The 16,603-nt window shown below is 55.6% G+C and overlaps 1 protein-coding gene across 1 annotated transcript; it reads right to left on the reverse strand.

Annotated features, from left to right (window-relative positions):
* Positions 1–1,044: 1,044 nt before the first annotated feature.
* On the reverse strand, positions 1,045–11,002 carry CCDC9 (coiled-coil domain containing 9). The gene is given in 14 exon segments (XM_059383798.1): positions 1,045–1,688; positions 1,776–1,866; positions 2,319–2,451; positions 2,556–2,602; positions 4,965–5,146; positions 5,981–6,031; positions 6,033–6,155; positions 6,248–6,331; positions 7,718–7,894; positions 7,896–7,967; positions 8,163–8,264; positions 9,872–9,976; positions 10,121–10,194; positions 10,919–11,002. Coding segments are annotated over 13 exon segments (1,632 nt in total). The 5' UTR covers positions 10,124–10,194; positions 10,919–11,002; the 3' UTR covers positions 1,045–1,226.
* Positions 11,003–16,603: the final 5,601 nt, after the last annotated feature.

Here is a 16,603-nt window from a genome sequence, read left to right on the forward strand (position 1 = left end):
CCGTCCAGTTCTGTCTCTGATCCCAATTAAGCCCGGCTGCAGTCGCCCCGTGCTAAATGGTTTATGGGTTTCGGACTCCCCTCATCTTCGCAAAGGACCCACAAGCTGCGTGTACCCCAACAGAAGCCTGTTTACAATCGATGAAATCATTGTAGTCACCCTAAACTCTGTCCTCGCACACCCCAGCCGCCGCCCCCCTCACACTCCCACAGGCATAAACTGACTCCCATCACGCCCGCCTTATTGGACCTGTCCCTCTCTGCCCTTGCCCACGAAGAGTGCTAACCAGATCTCCTTGGCTCTGCCCCAAACTCTAACCCTGCTCCTGGGGAGGTCCCTGGATCGCAACCTAGTTTGATGGAGGTGGAAGCAGCCTTGGGCCCAACATTCTCATGGGGGTCTGCGTTTCTAATTTATCCTACGTGGTTAGACCTCAAAAAGCCAATCCTGCCCTCAGCTAAATCTGTATTTCTACCCCTCTCCTATTTAAATTCCTAATTTTGCCCTCAGCCCCGCCCCCTTGAACCTAGCCCCACCCCATTACTTTTAGAGGACATCCCCAGACACCGGGGTCTGCCTCCAAATCCCAGTCCCATCTCGGCTCCACCTCCTCACAGCCCCCCGCCCTCCACTCAATCCCCAGCACGAGATTCTCCAGTTAGCTCCACCGCCTTGACCTTGGCCCCAGTCTCGCAGGATCCTAGCACTGTAGCCTCACCCCCACGTCCACAGCTATGCCCCACATACCCAGCTCCACTCTTGTCCTACTCTCCCCAAACCCTCCCCTCAGTGCCAGAGGGAGAAAAAGAGGAAGGAAGCAGGCCCCATTGGGCCCCGTCCACTCCCCCACCTGGAGCTGCGTCAGACCTTTCCTCCTCTGCTTTCTGGGTTCCTGGGAGGCTGGGCCCACTCTCCAGGGAGGCAGGGGCTGGCTGGTCACCTCCTGGGGAAGGAGGAGGCCCAGTCAAGTCCCTACCCCTCCCAATTCTCCCCCACCCTGAGAGAGAAGGCCCTGGGGGAGAGAGGGGTGTTCAAGGACACACTTGGGGAGTATCATTTGAGGACTTGAACTCTTTATTGGGGACGGGGCATTCCAGAGACAGGCATGGACTGTCTTCCCAGCCACCAGGGCGGTGGGGCACCCATGGTCCCGGGGCCCAGCCCCAGACAGCCCCCACAGCCAGTGCACCCCCGGAGCACGTGCGTATACACACAAGCAGCTAGCTTCATGCATTTCCAAAAGGCCAGGCCTCGCCCAGGGACAGGACACCAGCCGGGTGGGCATCCCGGGGAGAATTCAGCTCCATCTCTTCACCCCAGTCAGACACGGGTTGGTGGTCCCCAGGGGGTGAAAAGGGGCTAGAAGGCGTGGCAGGGGCCTGGGGCAGTGGCGGGGGCTTCTCTGGCCTGGACGGCTCTGTGTCAGCCTGCTCACCGGTGGGACTTCCGGTGCGGCCTCCCATAGGGCTTCTGGTGGCCTCTGCCTCCGGAGGTTGGTGGTCTTGGGCTGGTTCTTCCTCCTCATCATCAGCCTCTTCTTCTTCTTCCTCGACCTCCTCTTCTTCCTCCTCCTCCTCCTCACTCACATCTTCCCACTCCTCATCCTCCCCCTCGTCCTCCTCCCCCTCGTCCTCCTCCCCCTCATCCTCAGGGGGCCGGTGGGCAGGAGGAGCTGGGGTCTCCAGCGGCTGTGGGGAACACAAGGCAGATCGGGGAGAGGAGGTGGGCCCCGAGCACCCCCAGGCCCCCTCCCCAGCGACGAGAGCCCGCCTTACCTGCGTGGTTGTCTCCTCAGGGGCAGTGGGCTGGGGGGCCTCAGGGGCCGGGGACACTGCCTCCTTCATTTCCCAGCGGTCATCATGGTCACTGGAGGGGACAGAGGAAAGAGGTGAGGCCCGGGTGGCCAGGAAAAAGGGGCATCTCACCTCCAGGTCCTCCACCGGAGAAAAGCTGCCAAATTCAACTCAGGGCGCGAGGGGGCTGGAGCTTTCCAGGAGCGAAGCCAGCACATGGGAGAGCCGAGAAGGAAATGGGGGGGTGTGTCCCCAGGTGTCAGGGATAGACAGATGGAGGGGCGGCAGGTGGCAGAAGAGAAGCAAATGGAGATGAAGGGAGAGATGGAGGTAAAGCAGAGAGCTAGGCCTGAACTCCCCAGAAACAAGAGCCAGACCCACAGAGAGTCAAGCACTGAGAAAAGACAGGTGCGAGACAGCACAGACATGCCCCCACGTGCAGGAGTCAGAACCACCACGGATCAAGCCAGAAGCCCTGCTGGGGGTGCGAGGATGTGCACACACCAAAGGAAGGGGTGCCCCCACCTGTAGGCACGAGGGGCTGCCTTGGTCTGGGGTCGGCTACTCTTCCTCCTCCTGCGGCTGACCTCAGCTTTGTGCTGGGTCAGGAACTCCCTGAAAGTGGGGGGCTTGGGGGGCCGCATCCAGGCCTGGTCATCTGCAACAGAATCCGGGAGGAGTCGGGGATAGGGGCATGGCACAAAGTCACCCCTGTGCCGGGCCCTGCCAGCTGCACCCCCCCACCCCAGGACACCCACTCACCATAGCGGTGGGATGGTTCGAGCACAGCAGCTGGGCCATCCTTGAACCTGGGAAAAAGAGAAAGGGGGTGAGCACGCAGCTGGGGGAACAGTGGGAGAAAGAGGGGTGGGAAGAGATAGGGAGACAGATGGGGGCCGGGGTCAAAAATCAAGATCATAGGGGCGCCTGGGTGGCTCAGTGGGTTAAGCCGCTGCCTTCGGCTCAGGTCATGATCTCAGGGTCCTGGGATCGAGTCCCACATTGGGCTCTCTGCTCAATGGGGAGCCTGCTTCCCTTCCTCTCTCTCTGCCTGCCTCTCTGCCTACTTGTGATCTCTCTCTGTCAAATAAATAAATAAAATCTTTAAAAAAAAAAAAAAAATCAAGATCATAGAAGAAGAGATGGTCAACCAGAGGAGGTCACTGATTAGAAGGCAGACAGAATCAGGGGATGGGCAAGAGGCAAACTTGGCATTGTAGTGACAAATAGAAAAAAGTCAGTATTTGACCCCAAAAAAACAAAAATTTAGGAAGTACATCATCTCTAGCTTCCAGTCTGGCCTCTGTTCCTATCACTGTCTCCCATCTCCCTGGCTAAACAGAGTCTCCAAACACAGAGCTCCACCTCAGGGCCTTTGCACCTGCTGCTCTTGGGACACTTCCCCAGACTTTTCTGTGGCCTGCACACTCACCTCCTCCAGGCCTCAGCTCAGACCCTCCTAAACCCCTAACATAATCACATGTTATTTTACATATATCACCAAAGTCTAAAACAAGAGCCTCCATCCCTCTCCATATTCTTTGCTGTTCTTTGTGACCTGCCCCTGGATCGAGTTTCTACCTTTCCAACTCGACTCGAGGTTCCCTGAAGGCAGAAGTGTTTCGTTCATCACTGTATTGCCATCACCTTTCATGACACAGATAAGAGACTCAATAAATATTTGCTGACAGGGGCGCCTATGTGGCTCATTCGGTTAAGCATCAGCTCTGGTCAACGAGCCTGGTGAGAGCCAGATCAAGCCCTGTGTGGGGCTCCCTGCTCAGTGGGGAGCCTGCTTCTCCCTCTCCCTCTACCCTCCACAACTAGCCGTGCATGCTCTTGCTCTCCCTCAAAATCTTTAAAAAAAATTTTTTTTGCTGGGGCGCCTGGGTGGCTCAGTTGGTTAATTGTCTGCCTTCAGCTCAGATCATGTTCCCAAGGTCCTGGATTCGAGCTCCACATCGGGCTGCCTGGTCAGTGGGGAGCTTGCTTCTCCTTCTGGCTGCTACTCCCCTGCTTATACTTTCTTTCACTATATCTCTATCAAATAGATAAATAAAATCTTAAATAGTAAAATAAATCTTAAAAAATAAAATCATAAAAAAAAAGCTATGGAAATCAAAGCACGCACGGGCTAATGGACTGACTGCAAGCTGCCTCAGAGACACAAGGGATGAACCCTGACAAGGTCTCCCTAAAAGCCTCCAAAGGGTCAGCTACAGTATCTGTGCAACGTAGTCTCGCACTTGCACAAGCTCTGCCCCCTGATCCAGAAATGAATGCTCTGCACACTGGGCACACAGCCAACAGCCTCTCTGTCCAGCCAGCGCCAACCGAACAGGGCCGGCGTGAGAACTTCCGGAGCAGCGGGGCAGGCAGCAGCATAACAACGACAATGGCAGGGGCGCGGGGGGCGGGGGGGGGGGCTCACTCGGCTGGACGTTCGACTCTTGAGTTCAGCTCCCGTCATGATTTTGGGGTCATGGGATCAAGCCCCACATGGGCCTTTGCACTCAGCAAGGAGTCTGCGTGAGGACTATCTTTGTCTCACCTCTGTCCCCACCCCACCCCCAATAAAATTAATAAATAAATAAACTCCAGCTGCAGGTCTAACAATGACTGCAGGTCTAACAATGCCTGGCTCTTCGGTCCGGAGACCAGCCCTCCTGTCAATGACACAAGGAAGAGCTTCGCCTGAAGTTGGACTAACAGGCTGCTTCCTGGGGCCCAAAAGGGGACCCGGCCAGATAGGGGTAAAGGTGCCCCCCGGATGAGGGGTGTGGGTTCGGGGGGGCGGGCATGCAGTTTGAAGGTCCCATCACCGGCTGCCCGTCCTTGCACCTTCCCTATTTAGAATTTCCATCCGTGCCCTTAGCCAGGGCACTGCTGCACAAACCACCAACTAGATCAGCTTAGTTTCCCGCCACAGCAATGCCACCGTCGCCAACAGGGCAGGGAGCGTGTCCCCCTCCCTCCCACACACCTGCCAATGCCACGCCCAGCACTTCTCCAGAGAGCGTCTGCCACCTGAGCCCCAGAACGATCCCACGGGGAGCCAAGTGCAGCCTGCACCAGGGAGCCAAGCCCGGCCAGGATGCCAGAGACAGAGACAGAGGGAAGTCAGGGTCAAGGCCAAGGAGCCAAACGGGGGTGAGCAGAGGGGACACTCACATCCCGTCGGTCTTCTCGGCATCCCACTCCCGCCGCCACTGGCCAGTGGGCTTGCGGTGTCTCTGCAGCCGCTCCTGGTCGATCTTCTCCCTCTCCTGCTTCCAGCGCAGATATTCTGACCGCTCCCGGCCCGTCATGGACAGCGTCATGTCCCCAGCACTGCCTAGGCCAGCCCGGCGGCCCTGCCCACCCACAGACAGGCAGTCAGGGCCCCATTCCCCAGGCCGGCCCACCCAGCCCCCATGTGCCTGCTGCACTCAGCAGTAGGGCCATGCCCAACATAAGGGGCGACAGGCTGGAGGCTAGAACCAGGTCAGCTCCAGAGGCACCTCTGCGGAGAGGCCGTCCCAGATCGCTCCCTCACAAGGAGCGCCCTCTCTAGTTTCTCTCCCTGATGGAGTTTTCTTCACAACCTTTTGCACTACCTGACACCCCACTGCAGGTTGGTTTACACAGCCCCCCCCCCCGAATCAATTCCACTGGGGCAGTAGCTTGGCCCTAAGACAGTCCCAGTGGACACCTGAGTGGCTCAGTCATTAAAGTCATTGCCTTCAGCTCAGGGCATGATCTCTGGGTCCTAGGATCGAGTTCCCAGCACAGTGGGGAGTCTCTTCCCCTTCTCCCTCTACCAAGTACCCCCGCTTGTGCTTGCTCGCTCGTTCTCTCTCCCTCAAATAAATAAAATCTTAAAAAAAGAAAGAAAAAAAAAGAAAAAGAAAAAGCCCTAGCACCTAAGTCCATATCCAGCACCCAAAATGTCCCATAAACACTACTGACATTCGCGAGAGGACGTCGCCCAAAGGCTCCATAAAGCTAAAGAGGAAAGCACGACGGTGCCCAAACAAGAACAGACCATCAGCTCGAGGCTGAGGCTGCCCCCACACCCGCTGTCTTGGCCACCCTGGGCCTGGTGCTCGGGCACCCCCCTGGCAACCCCCATCAAGAGTGACTGCAGGAAGGACAGGCCGTTGGCAGACTGGGGTTCGACCCAGGGTGCCCCGGCTGCTGGCACCCACCTGCCGCTCCTGCTCTAGGCCGCAGCGCACCCGCTCGAAGTCAGGCCCCCCCCCAGTTGCGCCCATGCCGGCGGCTGCCTTCCCGCCGGTCCCGCTCAGGCTCCTCCAGGGGCCCGCTGCGTCGTCGGGGGTCATCCAGGAAGTTCCGCACTGGGTTGGGCTCCAGCACACCTTCCTACGGGCACAGGGAGTGGGGGAGGAGGGGCTGGAGAGCTCATGGGGGCCCAGGAGGCTCCACCCCGCCACAGGGACACCCAGGGCACTGACCCGCTGGTTGCGTTCGTACTCCGCTATCTTCTCCATCTCCTCATTCATCTTCTCAATGTTCTGCCGGCGCCGCTCCTCCCACTCCTGGGGGCAGGCAGGACACAGAGACAGGGACACCGGGAGTCAGCATCCGCGCAGAGAAACAACCACAGCAGGCCGGAGACTCTCTGCAGACGGGCCTGCTCACCAAGCCCGCTCCGGGCTGGCATCTGGGCATTTGGCTCCCGGCACATCCCCGGGCAATGGTTAGCTACTAAGGGAGCTCAAAGCACCTCAGCTGTCTGTGCCAATGGTGTGGCATATACTAGGCGCCCGCTTTCCTGCTGGGGTCTGGAACTGGGGTTTGTATAAGGCAGAGGGGACCTACAGAAACCCCAGGCAGGGAGTCCCTGGTAGGCAGCCCTTTGTCATCAGGATTCAATGCTGGAGGAATTGAGGGCACCGTAAGGTGTGGCTATAACAGACCAGATCACTTCTGAGCCCGCATTTGATCCCCTCCAGATGTAGTCCCCTCCACCTCCTCCCCTCCGTTTCCCACTGTAATAGATCTCAGCCGCCAATCTTTCTAGGGGACCCCTGCACCCGGAAAAGGAGCCAGGGACCACAACACCCCACAGCTGTCACAGAAATGATGTTGTAACAGCAGTAATAACCTGGCAGATGGCGAGGTGCCCCCCCTCCGCTGTACAATCCATTCTCCCCTTCTTCTGTGGGAACAGAACTTTAGATGAGCACACAGCCAAGTTGCCAGAGAGGACATTTGCGTTCCCACAGCTTGGCATACGGGGGAGAAATAAACTTCCACCCGGGTTAAGCCACGGTGTCCTGAGGTCTTTTGAGGACAACAGCTTAACGTGTGCAAATCATAAACACCCGCAAGTAATGTTCTTCAAGTGCTTCCCTGGAGGGCTTCGATGCCTGAAGTCCCAGAATGTTCACAATACCCTTGAAACCTGACTCTTTTTACTCTCTTCAGAAGCTCCCAGGGGGAAGTGAGCTGCCCAAGGGCAGGGAATTAATTGAACCAAGTTGACCCCAAGTCCAAGGTGGGCCCTGAGCCACTCTGCTAGACAGTCTCCCAGCCCCTGACCCGCGCATCTGGGAGGGAGAGCAGTTGCAGGTACATCAATGCTCCCCACGAAGAAATCCAGCTGCGAGATGGACAGAGTAAGATAGCGAGCAAGCGCACATGGACTGGACGGAAACGTTGCACCAGAATGAGCAACAGGAGGGGAGATAACAAAAAAAAAAAAAAAAAAAAACAGGGAGAGCACACGAAGCACCCATCAGGGGGAGGGAGGGAGGAATGAGAGCGAGAAAGAGCAGATGGGGGGACTGAAAAAGCTGATGGAGAGGTGGAGAAAGACAACAAACAGATACCGGTCCACGTTGAGAGTAGGACCAAAGAGCAACGAGACGGTAAGGGTAAGGGCCTCTGCCGGATGACCCCGGCCTATCCCGAGATTCTACCTTGGATTTGCGGTCGGCAGCTGAGGCATCTCCAGCTCCAGAGAGATGAGGGGACCCCCTGGCCCGGCCCCTCCTGCCACGGCCACCAGCTCCTCCTCGAGACTGCTCCCCAGAACCGGCCTCCCAGCTACGGGCTGTCCGGCCCATGCCTGCCCGCCCTCCCTGCTGGGGGGGGCATCCGGCCTCCCTTGCTGGCCCCTGGAGGTCGCGAGGTCCCAGGAGACCTCCGGGAGGGACCCAAGCTCTTCTCCTGGAGGAGGGAAGGGAGGAAAAGTACAGTCACCGGGATGAGGAGACTGGGACCCCCCAAACCTGAGAGCAGCGGTGAGATTGGAGACCAGCCCCAGGGCTGAGGCAGCCAGCACAGGAGAGCTCTCAGGCCCCAGGTCTCCATGCTCACCCCCTCTCTGTCCTGAGGAGTCCCCCACCCCAGTGCGGAGCTCACCGCCTCCACTGCCATGTTCTCCTTCTCCACTGAGCGGCCTTTCCGGGGAGCTGTCACAGCCACTCCCTCGAGTTCAGCTTTTTTCCGGTCCTCCTCAATTTCCTAGAACCAAACAGCAGGAGGAGAGTGTCAGAGGTACTGGTGCCAGCTGGATTCCCACAGCCCCCTGAACTCCCCCCAAGATTAGCCCCCACCTAGGCCTCTCTCCTGAGTTTGACAGGAAAGCTGGTCAGTTCAGCATCTTCCCCACCACTGCCACACCACGCTATTCTCTAGCTCAGAAGCCTCCTGGGGTACCCATCTCTTGAGTATGAGCCAAAGGCTTCCCCACAACCTATGGGGCCCTACAGGGTCCGGCCTCATGACCACTTGACCTCATCCCCTACCCTCTCCCCCTCCTTCTCCCCCTCACTGACCCTGCCCTTCTCACTGTTCCTAGAACATATCAGGCTCAGACCTGCCTCAAGGCCTTTGCGCCTACTGCCCCCTCTGCTGGGAACACTCTTACCCCAGAGAGCCTTTAGTCCCTCATCTCCTTCAGGTTTCTGCTCCTGAAATGTGCCCTTCTCAGAGAAGCCTTCCCTGACCTTTCCTACCATTCTCTTGGCCCTTCTCCTGTTCACTACCCGGCATTACATGTATTTTGCCTACTGTCCGCCTTCCCCCATGCAACAGATGCTACCTGAGGACAGGGGTATCTGGCTCTTTTGTTCACTGATGTATACCCCAAAGCTAGAATCATCCATGACACACAACAGAAACTCAATATGCCTCTTTTTTTTTTTTTTTTTAAAGTAAAAGAATGAACCAATGAAAAATGAATAAATAAAACCCATTCTTCCTCTCAGGCCTCTTTTCAGGAAGAGCTCCACCAACCACCCTGGCACTTTTGACAAAGACCTGAGCCGCATCGTGACCTCTCGCTCCTCACAGCCTGTCACTGAGCCCTCCCAAAAGCCCTGTCCCATGCCCGGCACCTCCTCTCCTTCCTCCTTGGTCTCTGGGCTCCAGTATCCCCTCCTCCCAACCAACACCAGACAGCAGCCAGGGGGCTCTTCCTAAAAGGCTACTCTGACCTTATCCTGCTACTGCTCCAAAGCCCTCCAGGGCTCCCCGGTGCCCTCAAGAGAAAGTCCAAACTCCCAGTCTGGCTGCCAGGGTCAATATCCCTCCACTGACCTTCCAACCTTAAGCTCCGAGTTTCTACACAAATTGTTCCCTCCACCTGAAACACATACAGCTCTTCTTTCCAGCTGGCTAACTCACCCTTCGGGTCTCAGAATCTCCTCCTCCAGGAAGCCCTCCCAAGTATCCCCCACACTGGGTGAAGAGCCCCCTTTGGCTCCCGCCTGACCTCTAATCTCTTGCGGTTTAACCCAGCCTACTGCGGGTCATCACTGCCTGAGGAACGGCCGGTGCTCCTACTGGACTGTGAACTCTGGACTGTAAAGTCTGGAATAACCTCACAGATGTCTCAGTCATAGCTGTGTGTCCAGCCACACTCAGCCTAGAGCCTGGCAGTGAAGGCCCCGTAAGTATTCCTGCATGAACGATGGAACGATGGAATGAAAGAAGGAATGGCAGGCTAAGGCCTTTGGCTTTTATCCTGAGAGTGATGGGGAGCCATGAAAAGATTTGAAGGGAGAGGTGAGGGAAACTCACTGCGGGGAGGAGAGGGGATGGGGTCTCCCAGGGCGGGGCTAGGGCACCTGGTAGCGCCGGATGAGGGCCTCATTCTTTCGCCGAAGAGCCTCGATCCTCTTGTCCAACTCGGCATCCTTCTCCTCCTTCGATTTCAGATCCAGTGTGGCTGACTGAGAGAAGGAGACAACTGAGAACAGTAAGAAAAACCTATACCCAACCCATTGCCATTGGATCCAGGGTCTGAGTCCTGGGTCCCCTCCTCCCAAGCCCCTGACCCAAAGCGTAGATTCTAGAGAGCCCAGTTTCCATCTCACCATTCCACTGGCAAGATGGGGCCAGGGTCCCAGCAACCTTCCCCTGTAGACTCTGGACACAGCACTGGGGGTTCCTGAAGGCAAAGGGAACAAAAGGACTAAGGCCAATGGCTCCCCAATCTGCTTCCGTCTCACCCATACCCAGGATCCTCCCAAACACACATGCACATGAACAACCCCAGCTGCACCCACAAGAGAATTCTAGTCCTCACCACCATTCCCTCTTCTTGTGCGAGCCCGACCCCTACCGGGAGAAATCTAGAGTCCACCACCTTCTGGACATTTGTGCCCATTCCCTACTTAAACACTAGAGTCGCACCCACCTTGGGAAAGCTCTGGTCCCACCCTACAGCTTAAGGAAACATCCAACACTGCTCCCTTCCAAAACAAGATTCTAGCCCAGACTCAAGACCCCGGTGCTGGGAGTTTTAACCCAGGCCTCCATCTCCGGAGTGCTTTAGACACATCCTCCCGCTCCCTATCTGTATAAGAAGATTCTAAGCCCACCTTTCTTTGCCCACTCCGGTGCCCCTCCATCCCCGTGAACCGTCTAAACCCACCTCTTTCCCAGGAACGGTTCAAAATAACCCCACACAAAAACAAGCTCGAACCCTACACCTTGCCCTGACCTGGGAGAGCACTTTAAACCCAGGCCTCCCTGTGGGATGTCCAAGCCCCGCCTCCAACGTCCGGAGAAAGGTACCGCTGCCTCCCCAACAACCCCGCAGATTCCCAAAACAGGCCCGGTGTCCACTGGCGAGGCTTCCTGGGCTTGGCTCAACCCAGGGAATACTCTACCCGCCCCGACGCAGACAAAACTTCCCCGTCCGCGCGCGCCTTCGCAGGGAAAAGCTCCAGCCTCTACCGGGTCGGGAAGGCCAAGGCCCCGCCCCACCCCAGGACCAACTTTCTCCGCCCCGCCTTTCCCGCTAATCCCTTGACCCCGCCCACACGCGCGTCTTTAACCAGACCCGGCTTCTGACTCTCCCAGCCCTCCCCCAAGCCCCTCCCCCTGGGTCCCACAGCAACAGCCTGAACACGCCCCCTACTCTCGCGTTATTACACCGGCCCCGCCTACGATTTGCCCAGCCAACCTCCCGGTCACGCCCCCTGCCCCCCAGCCCCGCCTCGTCGTGTCAAACTATGGCCCCGCCCCCAGTACCCCCCCGAGGTTCTGGCCCCGCCTCCAGCGTCCGCGCGGACGCTCAGACACCCGGCAAAACTTTCTGACTCCACCTTCAGCATGCCCAGCCAGCACCCTGGCTCCGCCCCTGCCACCCACAACTTTTTGACCCCGGCCCCACCCTCGGAAGTCAGGGCCAACGATCTGGAGCCACTTCACGCTCAGGCAAAACTTTCTGGCCCCTCCCCCAGCACTTTCGGCCAGAGTGCCAGCCCCGCCCCCTAGCTCTCTGGGCCACACTTTGGCTCCGCCCCCAGCACGGGCAAAACTTTACAGCCCCACGCCCCGGCCCCACCCACAGCCCGGCCCGCCCGGGTCCTGCCCACCCGCCGACGTCCCGCCCCACCTGGGCCCCTCCAGCTTCCCATGTGGGCGTCCTGTCCCCGCCCCCCCGCAGAGTACGCTGCCCCGCCCGCACCCGCTCCCTCTCCCCCCACGTGGGACGCCAGGCCCCGCCCCCTCCGGGAGCGCTCCCGACCCCCTCCCCCGGTCACCTGTCCCGGAGACCCCGCGGCGTCCGCTACTCTGGCTCCGTCGGCCTCCGCGTCCGCAGCTCCCGGGCCGTTCGCGTCACTTCCCGCCTGCACCACGTGAAGAGGGGAACTAAAGAGGGCCACTTCCGGTCCTGCCGGCCCGTTTCCGGGAACCTTAAAGGCGCCGCGCCCCCTCGGTTGCAGGTGGGCGTGAGTCTAGGTGGTCCACAGGGGTATTCTGGAAGCTTGCTCAACTTCGTTTGGCCTAGATTACCTCCTTCCGGGGAAAGGAGACAACAACCCCTTTCCGGCCTTTACCTGCTTCCTCTTTCCTGGTTCCAATAAATAGATACCAGGCACGAGGCAAAGACTCCTGATGCCAGATTGTGCTGGGGGTGACTGGGGAATCCCTCATGCTCCTGCCAATGAAACCTTAGAGTAGAAGCTTAAAAATATCAACCGATTGAATCTTTCCTGCATTCTCTAAATCTGCACTGAGTGCCAGGCTGGGGGAAGGTGCAGTGCATGGGGAGGAAGCGGGTCAAAGAGATGAGCTGGTGAGGGGAGGCACAAGTAAATACGAAATAACAGATACAGAAATGTGGGAGATACCTTACAGAGAGGCCTCCGGATAACAGGCGGTGGCTGTCCAGGCCGACAACAGGGCCTGTGCAAAGGCCCTGTGGTGCGTGAGTGTCTTGCATTACAGGGACTGAAGGAAGCTCAGAGAGGGATCCGCAGGATTTTGTTACAGAGGCCAGGGGGTTACACGCATTAACCAAAAATTCGATGTAATGAACCTATCATTACAATTGATAAAAAGCGTTGACAGTTACAAGTGGGCAGACCAGATTCCCTGAGGTTGCTGGCAATTTTATCTTGAGACTCAAAACAGGAAGAGTGGAAGCACCTTCTAATCCCTGGTCCCTTACAAGGTTACTGTTAACAGCTTTTCAAAGACCTTTTCTACATATATAACCGAATTTTTGGGGAAGTCCCCAAATTTCTGCCAAGTTCACTATCTACTGCTTCAGGTCTTTATTCAGATGTTAGCCCCACTTAACAGGCCTTCCTTGAAGCTGCCTGTCTGGAGATTGCAAAATCTCCCATCCCTTTTCTTCTTCCCACTCTAGTTTTCCATTTTACCATTCACCCTCTAAACTACCCAGTGTCTTATTTCTCTTCTTCTCTGCCTGTCTGCTCCCCTGTATCTCCTCTTTTTATAACTTGCTGCATCCCCAGTGCCTTCAACAGGGCCTCATACACAGTAAGCTGTCTCCTCCCCACACACACAAAAAAATGTATTTATGAATGGATCAATCTCTGTTACGACTATTTCCTCCCTTCTTATGAAACAAAACCAGATATACTACGCTGAGATCATATATCTTTATTTAAGCAATGGATGGTTGACAACCTTTAAAACTTCTGTGTGATATTCCGTCCTAGAGATGGGCCATAATCCGCCCTGCCTGGTCTCATGGATGTTTTGAGTTGTTTCCAAATTGGGGAGATGGCTGACAATGCTACACTGAACTTCTCTGGACACACATCTTTGTAAGTGCATGACCCATAAGCTTGCTCAAAAAGGACTCCTGATATCATGATTAAGACCACAGACTCTGAAACCAGAAGGCCCAGGTTTGAATCTCAGATCTATCACTTACCAATCACATGACCTTGATCTATCACTTACCAACCGCGTGACCTTGAGCGACGTATCAAACTTTTCTGGAGTTCAACTTCATCTGTGAAGGAGATACCATAACACCTCCTTACTGGGTCTGTAGTGCAGAAGTGAGTGGATTAATGAATGAAAACACAGAAAGTGCTTGGCGCGAGGCCTGAGACATTGTTAAGTTCTCAATACATGGAGACCATTATTATGACTTCTAGGTAGACAAATTCCCAGATCAAAAGGTAATTTACATTATGATGTTTCAGTAAAAAAAACCACGGTGGACGCAGGTAGTTTAGGGCCTAAAGTGTCTACAAGGTCAGAAGCCCTCTTGAAACAGAGAGTGAAAAAAAGTATAAGACAAGAGCACCATCCAGGGTGTTGGACAGAGTGCTGGCTCTGTTGGACGAGACATCTGGAGGCTCGTACTTCATCTGCCTCACAGGACAGCCTCGTCTGATGCTGGCGGCTCAGCAAAAAAGCCATGCCCACTTCCACTCACCCAAGCGAGGCCAGAGTGCGTGTTTCCCCACAACCTCGCTAACACAGTGTTTTAACACTTTCAGTCTTTCCCAGTTCAATGGCCTAAGAGTTATGTAGTCTGAGTCACCTCTCCCTGGCTAAAAAGTGGCATTTTCACACACATGCATATATGCATATATCCGTTGCTTGTGGGGGTGGAATGAAAGAGGGATGCTGAAAAGTACAGTAAGATTCTGTCTTTGGGGCGCCTGGTTAGCTCAGTGGGTTAAGCCTCTGCCTTTGGCTCAGGTCATGATCCCAGGGTCCTGGGATCGAGTCCTGCATCGGGCTCTCTGCTCGGCGGGGAGCCTGCTTCCCTCTCTCTCTCTCTGCCTGCCTCCCTGCCTACTTGTGATCTCTCTCTGTCAAATAAATAAATAAATAAAAATCTTTTAAAAAAAAGATTCCACCTTCGTTTGCATCTGTATTGTAATGTTAAAAAAAATAATAATCTTGAGATAAGGCGAAGATCCTGGACCATTTCAAGGAGCCCACTGTAATCCCAAGGGTCCTTATAAGAGGGAAGCAGAGGGAGGGGCAACATATCATGTGGCTGCCACTGAAGATGGAGGAAAGGACCCACAAGCCAAAGATGCTTCTGCAACCTCTCTTACAGCACCTCTCTTACAGCTGTAAGAGAATAAATGTGTGTTGTTTGATGGCAGCAAAAGGCTCTTAGAACAGTGTCTGGCACACAGTGGGTATGCTTAACGTTACTCATTTTTTTTTTTAAGATTTATTTATTTGAGAGGGACAGACAGATGGGGGAGGGGGAATGGAGGGGCAGAGGGAGAAGAGAGAGAAACTCCAAGGGGACTCTGGACTCTGCCCTGAGCACGGCGCCCTACACAGGGTACGATCTCATGACCCCAAGATCACGACCTGAGCTGAAACCAAGAATCAGTCACTTAACCCACTGAGCCACCCAGGCGCCCCTTAACTGTCTTATTATTACCTGAAACACCCCTGGCCAGACCAAGGCCTCTGGCAACAGGTCACAGTCACAGACATTTGCTGCCTTATTGGTTAAAGGGCTGCTCCCTTTGCATCTGCCTCACGGTCTGATAGGCCTTGTTGATGCCCATTTTACAGAGAGGAAGACAGGCTCACTGAGGCTCCCCTGCACAGTGGGTCACAGCTGCTTGGTAGTAACCAACAACCACAAACTGTATGACTTACACCAGCATAAGTGGGGCACTCAGCGGGGATGGGCAGGAGGGGAGCGCAGTGGGTGAAACATTGGACTCTTGGTCTGGGCTGAGGTCATGATCTCAGAGTCCTGGGATCCAGCCCTGCATCCAGTCCGCGCTCAGCAGGGAGTCCACTTAGAGACCTAGAGATTCTACCCCCTCCCGCCTGTACCTTCCCCTCCCCCCACCCACGTGTGCGCCCGCTCTCCCTTTCACGCTCTCATAAAGAAAGAAAGAAAGAAAATGTTTTTAAAAATTTAGAAATGGGGCGCCCTGGTGACTCAGTCGGTTAAGCCTCTGCCTTCAGCTCAGGTCATAATCCCAGGGTCCTGAGTTCTAGCCCCGCATCAGGCTCTCTGCTCAGCGGAGAGCCTGCTTCTCCCTCTCCCTCTGCCTGCCACTCTGCCTACTCGTATTCTCTATCTCTGTGTCAAATGAATTGAAAAAAAAAATTATAAATAGCAGACGTGTATCTTTCCACAGTTCCAGAGGCCACAAGTCCGAAATCAAAGTGTGGGCAGACTTGCCCCTTCCCTAGGCTCTGAGCTAGGACCTGTCCCAGGCCCTTCTCGGTGGCTACACGCATCACTCCCATCTCTGCCTGGGTCTTCATGTGGCCTTCCTCTCCACGGCTCTGTGTCTCCTCCTTTTCTGTCTCTTCCAGGGACACCAGTTGTGGGGTGTAGGGCCTCCCTGATCCAGGATGATCACTTCTCAAGATCCCTAATTGAAATTCACCAGCAAAGGCCCTGATTCCAGAGATGGTCCCATTCTCAGGTTCCTGATGAAGGCATCTTGGTGACAGCAGCAGCAGGGCCAGGATTGGAACCTAGTCCCAGGGTCTTGCAAGCCTTCACGTGGCCCAGCCCTCCGTAGAGCCCCGCACACCAGAAAGATCCAAAGGAATCAATCTTAAGGAATGTTGCTCCAGGCCCACCGAACAATGTTTTGGGTCCTGGATGGTGGCACAGGCTAGTCCTCCTGCTTGGAAACCTCTTCCACCAGGCTCAGCGCTAAGGTCACTTCCCCCAGGAAACCCTCCTACCCCCAGCTAGGTCGGGTGCCACTCTGGGCTGTACCCCCCCCCCACCGCCCTGATTCTCACATCCCAGTCCTGCCCACCCCAGTCCTCACTGCCCAGGGGCAGGGCTGGGGTTTTTGCTGTCACCACTGAGTCCCCAGAAACGTCCAGCACAAGGCCATAGTAGTTCTCAATACATATGGAATCACTAAAGCAACCTCGTTCTCCCAGAGCTTCGGTGTCCCCAAACCATTAGCCCAGCAGGACCCAACTCCATCCTATCCCAAATAGGCTTTATGACACAAACTCCTTGCAAAATACCGCTTGTACTCCCCTCTAAATGAAATGCCTACACAGTATGTCCTACCTACATACATCTTTTTTTTTTTTTTTCGTTTTTAAGATTTTATTCATCC

Source organism: Mustela nigripes, chromosome 17, assembly GCF_022355385.1.
Source record: "Mustela nigripes isolate SB6536 chromosome 17, MUSNIG.SB6536, whole genome shotgun sequence".
NCBI lineage: Eukaryota > Metazoa > Chordata > Mammalia > Carnivora > Mustelidae > Mustela > Mustela nigripes.